This window comes from Polypterus senegalus, chromosome 1 (assembly GCF_016835505.1).
Source record: "Polypterus senegalus isolate Bchr_013 chromosome 1, ASM1683550v1, whole genome shotgun sequence".
Lineage (NCBI taxonomy): Eukaryota > Metazoa > Chordata > Cladistia > Polypteriformes > Polypteridae > Polypterus > Polypterus senegalus.
The window spans coordinates 275,297,343-275,318,579 of record NC_053154.1 but is presented as its reverse complement, the minus strand read 5'-3'; the positions used below and the strand labels follow the sequence as shown (position 1 = coordinate 275,318,579).

Genomic DNA, 21,237 nt, shown 5'->3' with positions numbered 1-21,237 from the left:
AAAAAATGGCAACAAAACATGATCAAAAAACAAAATCGGAGGAATAGACAAGTTTGAAGTCTAGATTTGAAGTTGGGAAATGAATCAATGCTGTGGATATGTTCAGGGAGGGAGTTCCAAATTGGAAGATCAACAAAGGCAGATGAATGAGCAGACAGCATAACAAGGAGATTGGAATAAGAAGATCTAAGAGTATTTGCAAGGCACATAGATCTGAAACAGATCTGAGTGATATTGAGATGCCCGATTATGAGGAGCTCTGAATGATAACAGAAAAATCTTGAAATCAATATGATATTTCACAGGAAACCAGTGGAGGTTACAAAGAGCCGGAGTAATGTGTTCTATGGAGGTGGTTCTGGTAATAACACAAGCAGCATAATTTTGAACCAGCTGAAGTCTATGCAAAAACTTATGAGCAAGGCCAGCCAATAAGGAATTACAATAATCAATGTGAGATGTTACCAAAGCATGTAAAAGGATAGCAATACTACTGTATTAGGTGTAATACACGGACGAAAACAAGTTTATATTGCTAAGGTGAAAATATGCAGACCGGGTAATGTTATTAATGTGTACTTTAAAAGTTAGAGTGCTGTCAATGATAGCACCCACTCAGTCAATTGTCAAAGAAAAACTGTGAAGTTTGACAATAGTAGATTATATTAGCAATGAGGAGAACTTCAGTTTTATCATTATAAAGTTTAAGAAAATTAGAGAAGAACCAGTCTTTTATTTCAGCAATACAATCATAGAGTAACAAAGGAGAAAGGGCAGAATTAGGCTTGGTAGACAATTACAGTTGAGTGTCATCAGCATAGCAGTGAAACTGAATACCAAATCTCCTAAAAATATTGTCAAGTGATAGTAGGTAGATAATAAATAGAAGATGGCCCAAAATAGAGCCCTGAGGAATGCCACTGGTGACAGGGGTGGGCTGCGATCTAAAATTCCCAACCTGAATAAACTGTATAAGACCACAGAGATATGAAGTGAACTCTTCTTCTTCTTTTGGCTGCTCCCGTTAGGGGTTGCCACAGCAGATCATCTTCTTCCATATCTTTCTGTCCTATGCATCTTGTTCTGTTTCACCCATCACCTGCATGTCCTCTCTCACCACATCCATAAACCTTCGCTTAGGCCTTCCTCTTTTCCTCTTCCCTGGCAGCTCTATCCTTAGCATCCTTCTCTCAATATACCCAGCATCCCTCCTCTGCACATGTCCAAACCAACGCAATCTCGCCTCTCTGACTTTGTCTCCCAACCGTCCAACTTGAGTTGACCCTCTAATGTACTCATTTCTAATCCGGTCCATCCTTGTCATACCCAGTGCAAATCTTGGCATCTTTAACTCTGTCACCTCCAGCTCTGTCTCCTGCTTTCTGGTCAGTGCCACCGTCTCCAACCCATATAACATAGCTGGTCTCACTACCATCCTGTAGACCTTCCCTTTCACTCTTGCTGATACCCATCTGTCAAAAATTACTCCTTACACTCTTCTCCACCCATTCCACCCTGCCTGCACTCTCTTTTTCACCTCTCTTCCGCAATCCCCATTACTCTGTACTGTTGATCCCAAGTATTTAAACTCATCCACCTTCGCCAACTCTACTCCCTGCATCCTCGCCATTCCACTGACCTCCCTCTCATTTACACACATGTATTCTGTCTTGTTCCTACTGACCTCCATTCCTCTCCTCTCTAGAGCATATCTCCGCCTCTCCAGGGTCTCCTCAACTTGCTCCCTACTATCGCTACAGATCACAATGTCATCAGCAAACATCATAGTCCACGGGAACTCCTGTCTAATCTCGTCTGTCAACCTGTCCATCACCATTGCAAATAAGAAAAGGCTCAGAGCCGATCCTGGATGTAATCCCACCTCCAACTTGAATGCATCCGTCACTCCTACCGCAGACCTCACCACTGTCACACTTCCCTCGTACATATCCTGTACAACTCTTATGTACTTCTCTGACACTCCCGACTTCCTCATACAATACCACAACTCCTCTCGAGGCACCCTGTCATATGCTTTCTCCAGGTCCACAAAGATGCAATGCAACTCCTTCTAGCCTTCTCTATACTTCTCCATCAACATCCTCAGAGCAAACATTGCAGCTGTGGTGCTCTTTCTTGGCATGAAACCATACTGCTCTACATACATTCCTCTGTATACTCTCCTGTATTTCCTCATTCCACCACCAGGTGTCCTTTTCCTCCTTCCTCTTTCCAGATGCCACGCCAAGAACCCTTCTTGCTGTCACTCTTACTACATCTGCTGTAGTTTCCTAGCTGTCTGGTAACTCTTCACTGCCACCCAGTGCCTGTCTCACCTTCTCCCTAAACTCAACCTTGCAGTCTTCCTTTTTCAACTTCCACCATTTGATCCTTGGCTCTGCCCTCACTCTCTTCCTCTTCTTGATCTCCAACGTCATCCTACAGACCACCATTCTATGCTGCTTAACTACACTTTCCCCTGCCACCACTTTGCAGTCTTTATTCTCCTAGGATATAATCTACCTGTGTGCATCTTCCTCCACGCTTGTATGTAACCCTATGTTCCTCCCTCTTCTCAAAATACGTATTCACCACAGCCATGCCCATCCTTTTGGCAAAATCCAGTATCCTCTAACCTTCTTCATTCCTCTCCTTGACACCATACCTACCCATCACCTCCTCATCTTCACTGTTCCCTTCACCAACATGCCCATTGAAATCTGTTCCAATCACCACATTCTGTCCCTTGGGTACACTGTTCAACACTTCATCCAACTCACTCCAAAAATCTTCTTTCTCACTCACTGCACACCCAACTTGCGGTGCATATGCACTAACAACATTCATCATCACACCTCCAATTTCCACCTTCATCATCATTATCTCTGCCTGACACTCTTTTCATTTCAAAACACTCTAGACATACTTTTCCTTCAGAATAACTCCTACCCCATTTCTCCTCCCATCCACACCATGATAGAACAATTTGAATCCACCTCCAATCCACCTGGCCTTACTCCCCTTCCATTTAGTCTCTTGCACACACAATATATCAACCTTCCTTCTCTCCATCATATCTGCATATCCCCTTACCAGTCATAGTGCCAACATTCAAAATTCCTACCCTCAATTCCACTCTCTTTACCTTCCTCCTCTCCTCCTGCCTCCAGACACGTCTCCCCCCTCTTCTTCTCCTTCTTTGGCCAACAGTAGCCCAATTTCCACCAGCACCCTGTTTGCTAACAGTACTGGTGGCAGTCGTTGTTAACCCGGGGCTCAACCAATACAGTATGGTAATTTGTATTGTTGTCCGTATATTGATTTGGCAAAATTTTACACCAGGTGCCCTTCCTGACATAACCCTCCCAATTTATCCAGGCTTGGGACCGGCATGAAGAAACACACTGGTTTGTGCATCCCCTGAGGCTGAAGCAAACTAAGTTTAGGATATACCATTGATTCCAACTGAGGTCAATCTTTCTAACAAAATGTTATGAGAGACTGTATCAAAGGCCGCACTCAGGTCTAGTGACACCAGAATGGTCAACAGTCGAACATCAGCAGCCATTAGCAGGCCATTAGTGATTTTAACCAAAGCTGTCTCTGTACTCTGGAAATGATGGAAACCATAGTGAAACTGTACCTGTGCAGCAACTGTCTTCTCAAGTATTTCTGAGAAAAATGGTATGGCTTAAAATCAGTCTAAAATTATTCAAATTATTGGGATCATAACCAGGTTTCCTTAAAATTGGAATTATAGCAGCCATCTTAAGAGCTGAGGGAACACAACGAGAAGAAAGTGGTGAATGTACGAGGGATGTTCAAAAAGTTTCCACACTTTTATATTTTCGTTGGATGGTGGGAGGAGTTGTAATTGGGCATTAAAAAGTTTGTACGATGCTGGGAAAATTGCATGGCAAGCAAAGGTGACTATGTAGAAAAGTGATGTAATTTGTTTTTGAAATTCCTAATAGAGTTAAAAAGTGTGGAAACTTTTTGAACGTCCCTCATATAATGTCAGTTATTAATGGGACAATAGAATTAAAGAAATTCATGAAAATATCACATTGTTCAGTGGAGTAGAGGTGAAGTGCAAGGGCATTAAGGGGTTGCAGAATCTTATTAATCACCTTCATTTAACCCTAAACTGTTCCACATAATAAGCAGATTTGGCAGTGGAACAAGCACCCTTATAAACAAGTAAATGATCATGGTAAACTTTTTTATGTTCGGCAGGCCCTGCTTTAACAAATGGAGGTTCCAATCTAGGGACTTTAGCTTTATGCTGACATAGATCAGGAATGATCCAAGGGGCAAAACAAATAAAGGAAACAGACCAAGATTTTAGAGGAGCAAGATTATCAAGTAGACTATGTAATCCATCATTATAATGGGAATCCAGTTCATCAGTTGTAAGTAAATTATCTTTACATAGGAGATTATCAATTCCACTGCACAGAGAAGGCACGTGAATATTTTTAATGTTGCAAAATAAAAGTGATATTGCTTAGTTTTGTGTAGTTTTAAATTAACATAAAGGAACATTAGCTTATGGTCAGATAAGGGCAGATCAGATGTAGTACATTCAAGAGGAGTTACAGCAGTGCAACAAATGAGATCAAGAATATGACTTTTACAATGTGTACAAAAATCCATATATTGTTCTAAACCAAAACTGTCAAGGCAAGATATAAAATCCATCACAATATTTATTAACATTATCCATATTCGAATTAAAGTCACTCACCAACATAACATTAGACGACATAGCACAGAGAGAAGTTAGAAAGTTCATCTAAAGAGACCCAGTTAGGTTTAGGTGGTTGGTAAACAGTGGCTAGTAAAGTAGAAGTGGGCCCACTGATTTGTAGAAAAATGGACTCAAACAAGGTGTATATAGGTAAAGGCACTGAAGGTACTTTCCACCTATAATTATAAATTATCGCAAGCCCACCCCCTCTACTGGAAGCATAAGGCTGACTGATGCAAACAAACCTTTGGGGGAGAGCTGATTCAGCCGTAAAAAGCCATCAGGCTGCTGCCAGGTTTCAACAAGACACATGAAATCGTACTCTTGTCCAAAGATCACAAACTAATAGACCCTTGTTCGAAAGTGAACAGATGTTAAAAAATCCGATACTGTTTACATCAAGCCTACCATTAAATGATCTGGCCTGCTTAGCTAGCACACTGTAGTCTGCAGCCTGAACAGATTTCTTTGAGTGTCGCTGGTTGGAAGACCAAAAGGACCATACTGGGTTGGTGTAATTAAATCTGACAGGACCCACGATGGACGTATCTCCAACAGACATGGAGAATAATATCCAAGTGACAGTGCAATTCCGGGGGTGGCTCAACGGAATGAAAGTGTAACCAAAACATTCAGCTGCCATGTACTGGATTAAGAGTGTAACAGAATGGATCAGCAAAGAAATAATAAGTCAAGCAATTATAATCCAAGGACATAGGATATTGAAGAGAATTGTTGTCATGAAGTGATCCATCAGCCAGGTATGTTCACAGGTAATACACAGGTAGTCTACAAGTAGTCCAGGTAATCCACACTGTGTTCATTAGCAGTAGTATATTAATTAATAAACTAATTAATTAATTATTAATGCTCACTGTTTCAGTTGTTAAGCGCACTAAAAAGGTTTGAGAAACAATAGGAAACCATCCATTTTTTTTTTCAGCTATGTTATTCAAAAATATTGTCGAGATAATTTTCAAAGCTTGCCAAGGTTTCTTCATCAACTCCATAACTCTGTAAATGCTTTCAGATTTCCACAACTCTTTGCATGAAGAAGGTCCTGGCTTCAGGCTTAAATACACTTTCCCCTTAACTTCCACTTGTGTTGTCAAATACATAATTTTAATTTAATTAAAAGAGTTATAGTGGATCAAGTTTATCAATGTTCTTGAGTATTTTGAAGACCTCGATTAGGCCACCACTCAGCCTTCTCTGTTCAATTTTTAATTAGTTTACTTCTCTGATAGCATCAGAGTAAGACGTGTCCTTTAATTATTATTTTTTTTTTTATTCACTTCTTTATTAATTTTATTGCAATCCATACAAAGCAATCAAGTTTTTACAAAAAGAAAATGTCCTTTAATTAGCAGATCTCTGGATTTCTTCCTTGCTAGCTTAGCCCACACTGGTTCAGGTGAATTCCCTTCTTCTGTCTTGTTTTTATGAACTTGTATATCGTTTTTAACATATAGTGCCACACCTCCTTTACTTTCTTATCTGTCTTTTCTGAAGGATTTATAGCCATTGATATTATTTCTATCACTCTCATTTAGCCATAACTCTACAATTACTATAGTATCATAGTCCCATGCCAATACTGTTGCCTCTAATTCATGAATTTTCTTTTTAATACTCCAAATACTAAGAAGTAAAAATTTGAAAAGTGCAATGTTTGGCTCAATTTTCTTTTAGTTGGAGTGGTCATTCCTGTATATCTTCACCACATTTTCTGCAGACACCTTTTACTTTAAATGTATGTACAGTTCTCTGAATATCTTAGCGCCTAGAATATGTGTCCCTTTCACTTGTAGAAGCTGTCAAGTCATTTTTGCACCATGCCTTCATCCATGCATTATAAGTGAATACTAAGTTCCAATTGTGTAGGTTATTTCCTACTGCTGGAAGAATTTATAAAAAACAAAATCATTTTGGATTTCCAGGTTCTGTGATTTTTCTCTGCAATGTACAATATATGGAGGGTCTTCACTCGCCCTCACCAACAGCTGCAAAGCAACAGACCTTTGTTGACTTGTAATTTTTGTAGCATGTCAAGCGGACTGTACTCCAATAACTAGCACATCCTTTTATTGCTCCACTTTCATTTTAACTTTGTTTTTCCAGACTTTTTGTATCAGAAACTTTTTTTGATGATGGAAATTCTGTATTTCCATACTCCTTCTTTGAATACTTGTGTTTAAGTTTGATCTGTTGTAGTCTATATCTTGCTGCTGTTGTTTTTGGCCTTGCTTAACTTTTAGTCTTCTGAAGATCTAAAAGTGGCTGGAGCTGCTTCTCAAGCACGCAAAGTTTAGTAGTGTGACATGCTATTTTCAGATAGGTTTCTCATATGAAATTCTGCTCAGTGACATCTTGAATCACTTTCCATGTTACACCTGAGGCAGGTGATGAGTTTGAGAACCATCTTATATATAAACGTCTATGCTTGGAAGTGTGTGTGTCTGTCTGTCCGGCCCTGAAGTACGAGGCTACAGTGTGAAGCTCAAAGAAAGTGACTCTATCATCAAAGTGAAACCGCCGAGAAAAGAAACTCGCTTAGCCGTTAATACATAAGTGAGGCGAGCACATCGGCAAAACGAGACCCCTGAGGAGAGAGAGAAACTCGCTTGGCCGCTGATAGACAATGGAAGCGAGCAGGTCAGCAAAATGAAACTGCGGAAAAAGAGAACTTCGCTTAGCCGCTAATGCACAAACAATGCAATTGATTGATTGACTGAACTGCCAGAATCCATAGTTTCTAATAGCCAGGGTTTTTTCAGCACTGGCTTACACAGCTAGTATTTTATAAGTTTTCTTTGACTGAATGAACCTTTTATTTACTTTTTGTTAGATAGATGTATTTACTGGGGCATCAAAATACAAACCATCTTATTCTGAATTTGTGTTCTTTTTGTCCAGATAACAAGGCAGCACTACCAAAATGCTCTCACTGCAACACGCATGGACAGCTCTCCTCAGACTCCAGATGCGGATACCCAGGTAAATGAGAGTGGCAATGGGACTCCTGACATCCCTGATGTGGAGCCTTTGGTGAATAAAAGCCCCTTGACGTTGCCAGATATTCAGAGAGCAACACACTCCACGCAGAATAAGATGCAAGAGCAGAGTGTCCAACAGATCACCACTGCACTCAATGAGAAGAACCGCATAGTTCGTGAGTCCAGTTTTGTTTATTTATTTTTTAATTGTTCCTGTTTATCCATATGTTACATATGGATATCATTTAATAGAAGTTTATTTGATTAATAGCAGCAAGTGAACAGAAGTGTATAGAGGTAGAGAGGTGACAGAAAAATAAATAAAGACAAAAAAGTGCCTGTCAGGTGTGGAGATGCACATTAGAACATTTATAACATTTTTACTAATAATTATTTCTCCTTTTATAACTTTGTAATAGAGATACTAGTAATTTATAATAAGTACATTACCTTTCGCCTTGCAGTTAGGAGACCTGGGTTCACTTCCCGTGTCCTCCCTGCGTGGAGTTTGCATGTTCTTCCCTTGTCTGCGTGGGTTTCTTCCGGGTACTCTGGTTTCCTCCCACAGTCCAAAGACATGCAGGTTAGGTGCATTGGCGATTCTAAATTGTCCCTAGTGTGTGCTTGGTGTGTGGGTACATGTGTGTGTGTGCCCTGCAGTGGGCTGGCACCCTGCTTAGGGTTTGCTTCCTGCCTTGCGCCCAGTTTTGGCTGAAATTGGCTCCAGCAGACCCCCGTGACCCTGTAGTTACAATATAGCGGGTTGGATAATGGATGGATGGACATTATTTGTTCCAAGTACCTTGGGTGTTAGGTTACCTGGTTGGGTAAAGGATTGTCAGGATTGTCATCTTAGCTAAGAACAATGCTAGGGTACACCAAAACCCTATAAGACACGGATGCCCATGAGTCCAAAGTAACAATATACACTGTCATACCGCTAAGAAAGAAAGGACAATATAAAGGTGGTATGTCCTATAAGTGGACTGGACTATGCAGAAGGGAAGTAGATAAGGAGACCAAAAGATCATGGAGGTTCAGCAGTAGGTCAAAACACCCCCTGGAAAATGCTTCCAGTTCAGAAGCCTTTTTAAAAGTAAAGTCCAGAAGAAGTACCCAGAGGTTAGTTTCACGTCAATGTTAGATTGTAGCATATGGTGCTAGAGCATTAAAGAGTGGGACCACGTAGCCCTTTGAAAAAAAGGCAGCCCAGAATTCACCTAAGCAGCCTTTCTCTTTAGGGTTACAGAAGGCTCATGAGTACAGTGGTTGCAGGAGCCACTAGGGGCATTGTGGTTTGGTGGCCAAAAGATTTTATGTACCTCTCCCTGACCGCAGTTGTAATTCTGGCCTTTGTCTGAAGAAAGCACAGGAATGGGTTCAAAGCTGGGTTTGTCTCAAAATAATGACACAGTGAGTGGAAGAGAAGCCAGTATATAAAGAATCACAGAGAGAGAGAGAGAGAGAGAGAGATAAAGAGACAGGAAGAAGGGAGGATCTGGGTCCTACCCAAGAGGCAATACCACAGCCACCATGACACCATGACACTAACATAGATTAACAGCCAGTTTTATTTTCATGAGTAATTTCTGCTGTCTAAAACCACCAACATATTTTCTACATAAAGTATTGTAGTTTGTAGAATAATTATCAGTATTTCATAATAAGGCTGGCACTGTGGCACAGTGGTTTGCACTGCCTCCTCAAATCTATGGAATCCTACATTCAATGGTCCAGGTATTGTCTTCATGAAATCTGCATGTTCTTCTTGTGGTGGTTTTCTGCTTTTGCTTCAGTTTTCTCTCACACAAAGATGGATGTTCCCTAGTGAGTCAAAAATGACCTTGTGTGATCAATTGAATGTGTCCTGCGAGGGACTTGACGTTCTGTTATTGCCTAGCAGTTATTTCCCCCATGACAGGCTCAATCAGGATTGGGATTAGAAAATGAATGCATAATTGAAAGTAATCAATGTCTTGACACATACAGAACAGAATGAAAATGTGAAACCACAGCCGCCCTGACTAATTGACCTCCTGTCTCCTCCAGACTAACCTTGAAGCCCTCTAACCCCAGAATAAAGTCTTGATTCTAACCATACCCCACACTTTGCTGTTTAACCTCAGTATCTGTGCTAGCTTCTCAGTGTTCCTTAGCGTCAGTGCACGTTTCTCAGTAAAACGCTTATTGGACTTAATGGTGCCTCTGTCATCTGTTCTAACTCTGATGTCTGTGAAGCTCTTCCCACAGAATCGTTTAATTTAAATAGTGAATCGGATACATGAGGGCACGGGTGGAAATTATTGTCAAGACAAAAGCCAGGGAGGACTTCTTCATTTAGGGGTCATGGGAATCTAGAATAAATTGAAACTAATATCTTGATGGATTTTTAAATATATAAATGTCTGAATGAAATATTAGGACAGCTTAGCTTTTAGCTAACTGAATAAGCTTAATGGACTGGACATTCTCTTCTCATTTGTTACATGCCTTATGGTCATTTCACTCATTCATACACTAGCTTAAAGTCTTGCATTCTTAAAATGACATTCTATTACTTCCCTTTCTCACTTATGTTTTCCTTTGATTTTCTGATGAGTATATTTACTGTATGCATTTGTAACATACAGTATACACACTTCTTTCATTTTACCCTTTTTAAGGAAATGTTAATTGCTCCAGAAAGCAGTGTTGGTCACTCTGCCTATGCATTCACTTATTTAATGAATATTCATTCATTCATTCATTCTCAAACCCTCTTAACCCAAGCAGGGTCATGGCGGAGCTAGAGTCTATCCTAACGATACTAGGCACACACCCAAGACGGGAAACAGGCTTGGACAATGCTCCAGGCCATCATTATTTGTATTTATTTTTGTCTGATGCTGACTTACAACATTTGAGATACAATTTCTTACATTTATTTTGTTTTTTCCATTTGGAACACAGGCTCACTGTCACACAACAACTACAATGTATTTTTTATAGTCCAAAATCACACAAAGAATGTCTCAATGGGCTTTAACAGACCCTGTTCAGTTGTCATACAGTGTCAGTAATAGAATAAGAACCCACCACCTCAAGGTTTTAAGTCCCAAGCCCTAACCACTATGCCACACTGTCTAGCATTAGGCTGTCTTCTGATAATCTTTGTAGATGTTAGAGGAAAACCAAAGTATCTGGAAGAAACCACAAATAGACATAGGAAAGAATATGCAGACTCCATGTGGACATCGAACATGTGCTTACAGTGCCGGATCTGTAAAGCATCAGCACTAGACGCAGTGCTATCATGCCACCCTATTTAATGAACATGTTTAATCCAATTCAGGCTGGCAGGAGCTGAACCTACAGTAGATGTGGCAAAGTCTATTGCAGCAACATGTAAAATAAAGATATACAGAACAATTGACTAATTCACTTGCACAAAAATGTCTCTTCTATTTTGACTAACATATAATAATTTTGTAAGGTATTTCTATGAAGAAGGTAAGATCAAAAAGTATCTGTCTGTAAAAATGGTGACTGCATTTTTTTTCATTACTTCAGGGAGCAAGTCAGATGGCCAGAAAAGCCCCAGCGATTCCGTATTTCTTTGGATGGACGAAATTCCTTACATTCGTGAAGACTTAACTGAAAGTTCTAAAAGAGATGGAAAGCAAAGTGAGTGTCTGTCTTGGGGTTTAGCTCTACATTTGGTCATTTTGGCATCCTTCACATATATTCTTTTGAATAAATTCACAGATGAGGACACCTTAGGAGTTCCAGTTGAGGAAAATGTGTCCAGTTCTCCATTCATCAGCAGTCTATCTCTCAGTGGGTCAGAAGAGACATTAGGGAAAAAGTTGCTTCGTAAACTGAGTAAGAAATCTGTTTTACTTATGTTTGCTACAGTACAAGTGCTCTCTCATGAACATGAGCATGAAATGTATGCCTTAAGGTATTAAATCAAAGTCAGGCTGGGTATACCGTATGGTCAGTTGGCATTCTTCAGTTCAAGACCTTAAAATCTTCCTTCATAGGTAAAACTATAGTTGACTCTCAAAAAGCAGAAACATTAAAAATATTGTACATGGTACAGTATGCTATTATTAGAGGGGTGGTAATGTAGTGGTAAGTACTGCTGCCTCATAGATAAAGGGACCTGGTTTCAACTAATGACCTACTCACTCCCTGTGTGAAGTGAATGTGTTTTTTGAAGGCTCCAATGTGTCATCGCATAAATAAAACTTCTGTGTTAGGCTATCCAACAACTCCAAACTGGTATGGTGTGTTGGAAACTTTGTCCTGCAATTGACTAGCAAGTCTTTGGTTGATTCCTGCTTTGCACAAAATGTTAGTAGGATGGGCTTTGAAACCTGGCAAAAATACAAAGGGAAGAGCAAGCTAAATGAGTGGATAAAGAGATATAGAGGGTGGAACAAATAATGTCTATTTAGGATGGATTGTTTATTTTTCCTAAACCCATCTGCTTCATTTCCTTTTTATTCCTATTACTATTATGAATTGAGAGTTGCTTCTTCCCATCTCCAGAGTCATGGAGTCCAATCATGGCATGGTCACAGCCTACAGTAGGTGGAGGTTAAATTCTCCCTTTGCCCACGTGGTTTATCCTCCTACATGTCAAACGTGTATATTTTAGTTTAAATGGTGACTCCATACTCTTCCTCAGGAGTGGGTGTGTCCTGTAATGGAATGCAGTGCCACCTCTCCAAGGCTGAATCCCCCTTCTGGCCAATGCTGCTGGTAGAAGCTTTAGCTATTTGATCTTTGCCTAAATTAAATAGGTTTGATTACCAATAAATATGACAATGATTATTATTATACTTTTTATAAATGCCCATAAAACATACATGTTTGATTAATCTCAGACTCTGTATTATTCTAAAACAAGGATCTACAAAGTCAGTCCTGAAGGGCAGTAGGGGCTACAGACTTTTGCTCTAACACGATTTCTTAATAAGAAGTCAGTTATAGCTGTTGAAGCACTTAATGCTCAAGCAACATTTTTAGTTGCCTCAATTGTTACGATTCCCCACCCTTAATTGCATATTTAAGTCTTAAACAGCAGCTGACTGTTTAAATTGTTCCTTATTAGCAACAAGATGCAAATGGCCATCTAATTTGCCTCCATTTATACCTGTGTGTATTCATTGTGACCTGTCTGGCATAATAAAATACCTGGTAGAAACCTGAAGAGAAAAAAAGTGAAGGACTGAGAACTGGTCCTCTGCTTCAGGCTACAAATCATTTGAATGATATCCTTGGAACTGGACATTGTAGAATGAACACACTAACAAACCACAAAATTAAATAAGATCTGTTACTGGCATGGATTAGTTTCTAATTAAGCAATCGTGTTGGAACAAAAATGTGTAGCCATTATGGCCCTCCAGGACTGACACTGTAGACCCCGTTCTAGAATATGTGTGTAGGGATGTGTGTTTCACATTAGATTGATATTTAAAATTATTTGTTCCTTCCTCATGCCAGATCCTTCTGAAATAGATTCTAACATCCCATTACCTAGTAATGGAAAAGGAAGTTCAGAAATCGATGGATTGATGATAACTGATAATTCATTCATCACTTCATCTGTTTAATTCAGTTGGAGCCTGTGGAGACTGGGGCCTATCATGTAGCATTCTATTAGACACACAAACACTCAGAAGTCACCAGTTAACCTAACACACATCTCATTTTATTGTGTATATGGGGGGAACTTGCAAATGGCACACTTAGATTGACTAGGCTAGGACTTGAATTTAAGATGTTGGAGTCTAGAGGTGTTAACCTCTAATCCATCATGGTGTACTTTTAAAAATTACACATAAATCTAAATAACGATATAATTAAAAGTAAAATGCAACAGTTGATTTTTCTATGCACATTTTAAAACTGAAAAAAAAAATTAAAAACTGAAAATTGGGCAACTACTAATATTAAAGTTACACAACATTTTTAAACCTAAATCAGGATCATGAAAGATTAAACTGTCAACATCGGGTGCTAAATATGAGACGTCAATTCATGCAGGGCCCATTCATGCACATATGTGTTTTAGTATTGCTAGTCAATCTAATCCATGTTTCTTTGGGGTGAAGACAAAAAATCAGATTACCACACGTATAAGGTGGGAATGTGTAAACTTCACTCCAATACCATTCTGTAATAAAGCAGAATGTTTAAAATATTCAGAATGTTCTAATAATATTTTGGACTTCTAATACCAATGTGTAATGATATTTTAGGTGGAAACTCAGATAGCTGTCAATCTTCTAAGGGTAATAACTTAATTTAGTTTATTTTTGTATAGCATTTTTCATTTAGTGCTGGCTCAAAGCGTAAATAACAAATTCACAGTTTAAATGCTATTACAATGTCCCACATTACTAATAACATAATGCATACATATAAAGACACAGAGTTGTATACAGTATACACTATGTACAGTAGATTTGGATAATATAGATTCTACAGTACATGTAAGGATAGGTTATAGACAGATACTGTAGATATTTGTCACAGCAGTAGTAACTGCATTTTCACATTTGCAGTGAATTTGTTATATGCATGTCTGACCGATCTGCAACATGCCAATACTCTCTGGCACCATGATAAATTAGGATTTATTGAAATACATTAATTGATTTTATTTACAGGATAAATTTTGTATTTTTCAAGTCAAAGTTATTTCTTTACAATCATGGTATATATTAATTTGACACATAAAATTGTGTTCTAAAGTGAAGAACAGCTTTCTTAAATTTTAAAAGTACCTTGTCGGGTCTTGCAGTTTACAAAGGAGCTAAAAGGTATAAGGCCCGAAAGGTAAATGAAAAAGCCTGAAAACATACCAAATACGCCCACTGTGAAGCAGCAAAAGTTTCAGTTTAAAAAAACATGCCTTTCACATTTATGAGGCACTCTTGTGATAATGAAAAGAAACTAGAAATAATTATTTTGTGCAGACACCCATTTGCCATCTTGCATTTCTTGCCGTGAAAGGAGAGACAATTGGCAAGATCAAGTGCAGAGCTGATTTTCTTTTAAAATCATAGAATCTCACAAATAGTTTGTTTGCTTTTTTATTCCTTTCTAAAGGGATCTGCTGTTTTACAATATTTGTACAGATGTGGATTAATATCCAATAACATTCTTGCTTTACAATAGGCATATTTGGTAAGTTCAGACCTTTAAGGCTTGGACCCTGGTTACCTGAAGCCCCATTGTAAACTTATTAAAAAAAAACCTTCACTTTACAACACAATTTTATGTGGCAAATTAATATATACCATGATTTAAAAAAATTACTTCAACTTGAAAAATACCGAACTCACCCTTTAATAGAAGGCACATTAATGCTGCTATTATATAATGATATATATATGTATTTTTTTCAGGCAATAAAAAAAGGAAAAAGTCTCGTGATGGAGAAAGAACACCAGAAGACAATCCTGCAGTTTCCCAAGTAAAAACTTAAGTTTGCCAAAACAGATGGAATTGTGAAACAGGAAAGGTGGGCTGGGTACTTCAGCAAAAGAATGAAACTTACCTATCCCAAAAGTCCAAACCTGCCCCAGACCAATCAAGTAAATGAGTTAAGAAGGGCGAGATTTTTGTTGTGGTTGAAAGCTTGTCAGTAGACTCTCCTCATAATCATATTAAACAGAATTGTACTAGGTTCATAGTTAAAATCAGCATGTGCTAGTCTGCTTAGCTGTACACACAGGGAGCAGCCCTGTGAGAGTCTACTGATTATCACTTACTCTCATCACATGTTCTTCCTGTATACCTTTATGAACAACAGTGCATCTAATTTGATATGTGGTTAGCAGAATCAACAGTAGGAACAGTTATAATTTTTAAATATAATTAAGATTTACAATGGGGTAATATCAGAAAGAACAGGATTAAACACATTAGAGGCTATTTTAATATTTTGGATCTTCTCTACAATAGAGTGATGATAAATTTACTTTTGTTGCTTGAATCACTTTGGTGGAATGCTTGGTTGAAAACATATAGTTTTCTTATAGAACTTTCAACATCACCTTGTTATCAGAGTGGAGCAGGAAATTGCAAAAATAGTACAACATGGAAAAAAAAGTGCAATGAGACCATGTACTTTATTGAAATTCTACAGCTTCCTTTGACAATTCTGACTTCACTCATACCAACTATATTCTAAATGGGACAGAATGCCTCTTAAGTATGGCGGAATAGTAATTCAATGTGAATTTAACAGCACTTTAACGAAGTCTAAATGTATTTTCTTGTAAAATCTCACCAGTAAATATGTATTTTTTATTTTTGGTTAAGTTAGGTACAGGGATATACTGGAATCCATTTTAGGCAACGCACACATTTTATGTTATGTGTTATTATTTAATGTACACTGTTTCGAACGTTAACTTCTTTTTGGATTTACCAGTTTTAACCTGAGCAGTATTAATTTATTTTAATCGTAATGAGTATTTTATTCTCTATTTTTCAGCACTTTACACTAAGGAGACAAATGCTATTATTGCTAAAAATGTGTGCCATGTTTTTCTCTTAAGGCACATTGTACCTGTACTGGCTGAGTTTTGCTTTGACATCTACACCACTTACAGGGCACAAGTTGTGTATTTTATTCTCATTATTTTGGCAGTAGGGCAGCACAGTGGCATAGTGGACAGTACTGTCACCTCCCATATCCAACATTCAAATCCCACACCTGGATGTTCTTTCTGTGTCTGTGTGTGTTTTCTTCCCAACTGTCCTAAGACATGTGCGTTAGGTTAACTGGTCACTCTAAACTGGCAAAAATCTGGTGCCCTGTCCAGGGCTGTTTTCTGCCAAGATAGTCTGTAACCCTCTGCCTGAATTAAGCTTGTATGAGAAAGCTGATGTTTAGGGGGCAAACTAAAATGAAGTCTGCTTTTAAGGAAATACTATAAGTACTACGGTTATTAACAATTTACTTTCCAAAATTTTTGCAATGGAAATGTTAATAGAAATAGCAGACACTCTTGATTCCAGATTGGGTAACATTGCAGATTTCCTTTAGCGTTTTGTAAGATGTTAATGTATCAGTCACTGACGGTATTTTGTAAATGCATTCAAAAAATGTGAAATACTTTTTTAACAGGATTGGTTTGATTTGAACCGGAGTTTATCTGTTGGAAAAACCACCTCAACTCTGGAAAGAACTTCACTTTGGAAGTGAGCTGTCTATTTCCTCTAGATATTACAATTAACACTTTAGATGTTTCACTAGAAGAATATAGCTATAGCCTGCATGATTATCTTTATGGTCAGGGTCTCCATCTCCTTTCTTTGTGGGGTGCACTGGCTACTGTTTTCTGTTCCAATTAAAATAATAACCCATGCGGTTAAAAGCTCTGGTCTTGCAGGGCCATGCCAATCAAATATTCATTTTCTTAACACATGTATTGCAACACAGATTCGCTGGGACTAGAGCTTCTCATAGGGGGCAAGGCAGAAACCAACTTCAAAGTGAGCACTTCTCCATGACAGGGTACGCTCAAATACGCTCACATGCAAAGCAGGCCAATCTGTATCACTAATCAACCTTTCCTACATGTCGTGGGATATGGCAGAAATGAACATTAAAGGACAAGAGAATTCTACAGAGGAATGTATCAGTCCTCCAGTTTAATTTGGTTTGGTTATTAGGAATTTAGAAATGTCAGTAATGTCGTTTTTTCTTAACTAAAAGTCAGTCAATTAATAAAGAGTCTAATTTAACAATGTAGGAAACAGCTAACTAGCTACTATTTGAACCTGTGTGTCTTCTGCATGTTTTATTACGATATTAAGAAAAGTGACATTTATGTTAGTTACACATAGCATCCCATAAACATCTTACATACATTGCCTTGTTTGACAGCTTAACTTTTTTTGTGGAAGGCAGAGTTTGATGTTCACTTGGCAGCCACTTTTCCATTTTTGGGTAATACCTAATATAAATGTGTATGATTTTCTATCTTAAAGCACCCACCGTGACCAGCTTCAAAAATAGAGCTGCACACTTTGAAGTGATCAGGGTAAGAAAAAGCATAGGGTAAGATGGATACTTTAAGGTGAAAATCAAAATATAGAGAACGCTCAAAGGAAAATTGCTAATAACAAAATCATAAGCAAAACATTCTTCACATCAGAGCAACATCTTAAGCATGGCAGGCACAAAATCCTACTACAGTGCACTATAAGGCATCTAGAAGCAAAATAAAGATTACCTTGGCCACCTTTGTTAACAATGGAAAAGAATGTAATATTGCTTTCTCGCTCAAAGTGATTTCTGGGTGTTGTTGAGCTTTTTGTTTGGGAAATATTGTTCTGGTGATGGAGAAGATGAGTCATTACAAATCCAAAAATGGATCAAATGCAGAAAAAACATAAACTGTTGGGCTCATCTAAAAGTGTATGGGAAAGGTTTTGTGCATAGTCTTCTGTTCATCTCCAGTGAATCCATCTACCGAACTGCATAGCCATTTCAAAGAGAGATTTGGAGTCACAGCCCATCTTTCAAATAGTCATCTATCCATTTATACATTTTTTGATCTCACTTATTCGAACACTGGGTCCAAGGGAGCTGTAACCTATTCTACCACAATCGGGAGCAATGCAGAATCTACACTAGACGGGAAAGTAATCAGTCAAAGGGTACACTCATGCACAACCTTACCTTCAAGTCTTGAAGATGTAGGATGAAACCAGTGTAAAAGTGATATATCCCATGCAAGCTCATGGAAAATGTAGAAACTACATATAGACGCTAATCAGGACAAGATCTAAACCAAAGATTTTGGAGCTTTGTGGTAGTAATTAACTCTTTTAGGGCTGATGTTGACTTTTGTCGACAGCAGGGGTTGAGGTTGGATGTCTTCTTTAGTTGACATCCAGGGGTAGAGGGTAATAATTATCAGCTGTAAACGTCGACAAAGCTCACCATCACGTTACGGGTAGACCCTCATAGCTAGGAGGACTGTTAGACTAATTGACTTGACATCGAATCCCTGTGTGTGTGTGAGGAGCGTAGAGCAAACAACATCTAGAATGGCGTCGACGTTGGTCAAAAGAGCAAAGTGAATGTGCAAAGCAAAATCCTCTGCGGGCATAATTAATTTTTTTGCTTTTTGCTTATTATTGCTGAATCTGACTATGACTCATCAGACTCCGATGTTGATGCAAGTGATCTGGAAATCAAAAAACGAAAGGCGGGTAGCTGTTTCTTTTCTAGAAAGTGTCTTTCAGAATATAAATGGTTAGACAAACAGGTATGTAGTAAGTATGTAAGCAGTGCTACAGCCGATCTTAGAACGCTAATGTTTAATGTTAAATGCATATAGTGTTTGCTTTGTATGCTTTTTAGAAAAGTGAGTTTTTGGGAAAAATATTCAGAACTGGGAGAAAATCAAAACAATATTAGCCCTGAAAGAGTTAATTCACTTGAGAGTTGCTACTGCTACATGGCAGCACTATCTGCTGCAAGTCACAATCTGACCGTACCTCTGCTGGCAGTTCAGTGCATTGAATTGTCACACAGAAATACACACTCATAACCATAGATACTGTAGATGAGATGCAAAAGGCCCTGAGAAGAAAGCTTCTAAAAATGGAACATACGGTACAACTTTGCTGAACCTTAATGTATAGGTGAAATTAAAACTTTATAGAAGTTCAAGAGAAAAAAAGAAATCTATACATATACAGTAAAAGGCAAAGCCCTCACTGACTCATCACTAATTCTCCCATTTTCCATAAAGGTGGGAAGCTGAAATTTCACGTGCTCATTCCTTGCAGTGTACTTACAAAAGTTAGGTATGTTTCATGTCCTATTGCAACACCCAAGAGGGGGAAATGGGTGTACCCCCTAAACTGCATACTGTATATAGAAAGGGGAAACCCCTCCTCACTATTTCTGCGACTTCCAATATATGTAGGAAGCCCAAATTTCCCATGTTCATCCTTTACACTGTACTTACAAACATTAACTATGTTTATGTTATGTCCCAAGAGGAATACGCGCCAACAAAGTTAAAGCATGTCTGAAGTCTTCATGCCTATGGCCTAAGACCAACGTTCTTACCTTAAGAATAAACATGAGGGTTTACTTGAACTGAGACAAAAAAAGCTGGAGAGTTCACTGCTCTCCTCATCAAAATAGGTGATAGCAATTTAACAGAACTGTAAAATCAATGTTCCTAACAATCTCTGGTGAATACCTTACTAACCATTATTGAAAATATTTACCTCAACCTACAAAATCTGCATGATAAAGACATCCCATGGTTGAGGGAGAGAGCTATTCTAACACCAAAAAATGACATGACTTCACATATAAGCACCATTTTATTTCACCAACTAACTTCTGAAACAAAAACATATAAGTCTGTCGACTCTGTTGTAGAACTAAAGGACACACTCTTAATCCTCCGGGCATGCCTCCACATACTCTAATTTTGAAGGCTGGCACACCAATTATGTTACTATGAAACTTACAACCACAAAACTTTGTAACAACACCAGGCTTCAGATCAGATCTCTGCACAACAACCTCATTGAGGCAACTGTCTTCACTGGAACTGACTCAGGGGAGACTGTATTTATTCCTCGCATCCCTCTCATACCCACTGACCTCCCATTCCAATTCAAACGCCTCCAATTGTAAGTAAGGGTATGCTTCGCTATGACAATAAATAAGTCACAGGGCAGACTCTAAAAAACGTCAGCATTGACTTGACACAAGATTGCCTCTCACATGGCGAAATGTTCGTTGCATGCTCAAGGGTGAGCTCAGCAGACAGCTTGGTCATTTTACAGCCTGAGGGCAAAACTACAAACATTGTTGACAAAAAGATCCTTACATCCTAAAAATGTGCATTTCTCAAATACAACATTTACAATCATAAATCAAACTCTTCATAATCATCAAATTCACTCTCAATACTAAAATAAACCTACGACAATTACATTGACAATCATGTTACGTTATTCTTAAAATGTTTCCTTCTCTTTTTCATAACTTTTTAAACATACTACTTCTCCACTGAGAAGCACGGGTATTTTGCTAGTACTGTATATATATATATATATATATATATATATATATATATATATATATATATATACAGTATATATATATATGTATACTAAGGAGCTTTGTTCGCCAAACCTCCAGCCTGTGCTATGTGCTAGCCTCTTTGCGGTTCTGCCTCTTGTGTATGGAGATGCAGATTTACAATTTAAACAGATTTTTATTTTCATGGGAATTGTTACGTATGCATCAGCGCAACATATAACTACCTTTGATTGAATTTCGTTTCTTTCTTTCTATTAAATAAAATTACTTTTTTGAATATTTGGCTCTGAGATTTGTAAATTGGCTTTGCAAAAGCTATTCCAATCGGAAACTGTTAACGTTTCAATACGAATGGCATATCAAGATCTTCTTTGTTGTCTAATGTTACGTAATGTTCTTAG

At 38.3% G+C, this 21,237-nt stretch overlaps 1 protein-coding gene across 1 annotated transcript in view; it reads left to right on the top strand.

The window, feature by feature from the left end:
• Window positions 1-16,586, top strand: part of LOC120542366 (metal transporter CNNM1) — an 87,323-nt gene extending 70,737 nt beyond the window's left edge. Inside the window, exons 7-10 of the mRNA XM_039774772.1 lie at window positions 7,667-7,922; window positions 11,296-11,409; window positions 11,491-11,607; window positions 15,150-16,586. Coding sequence (XP_039630706.1) covers window positions 7,667-7,922; window positions 11,296-11,409; window positions 11,491-11,607; window positions 15,150-15,229 — 567 coding nt within the window. The 3' untranslated portion in view covers window positions 15,230-16,586. The remainder of the gene's footprint in view (window positions 1-7,666; window positions 7,923-11,295; window positions 11,410-11,490; window positions 11,608-15,149) is intronic.
• The last annotated feature ends 4,651 nt before the right edge of the window (window positions 16,587-21,237 follow it).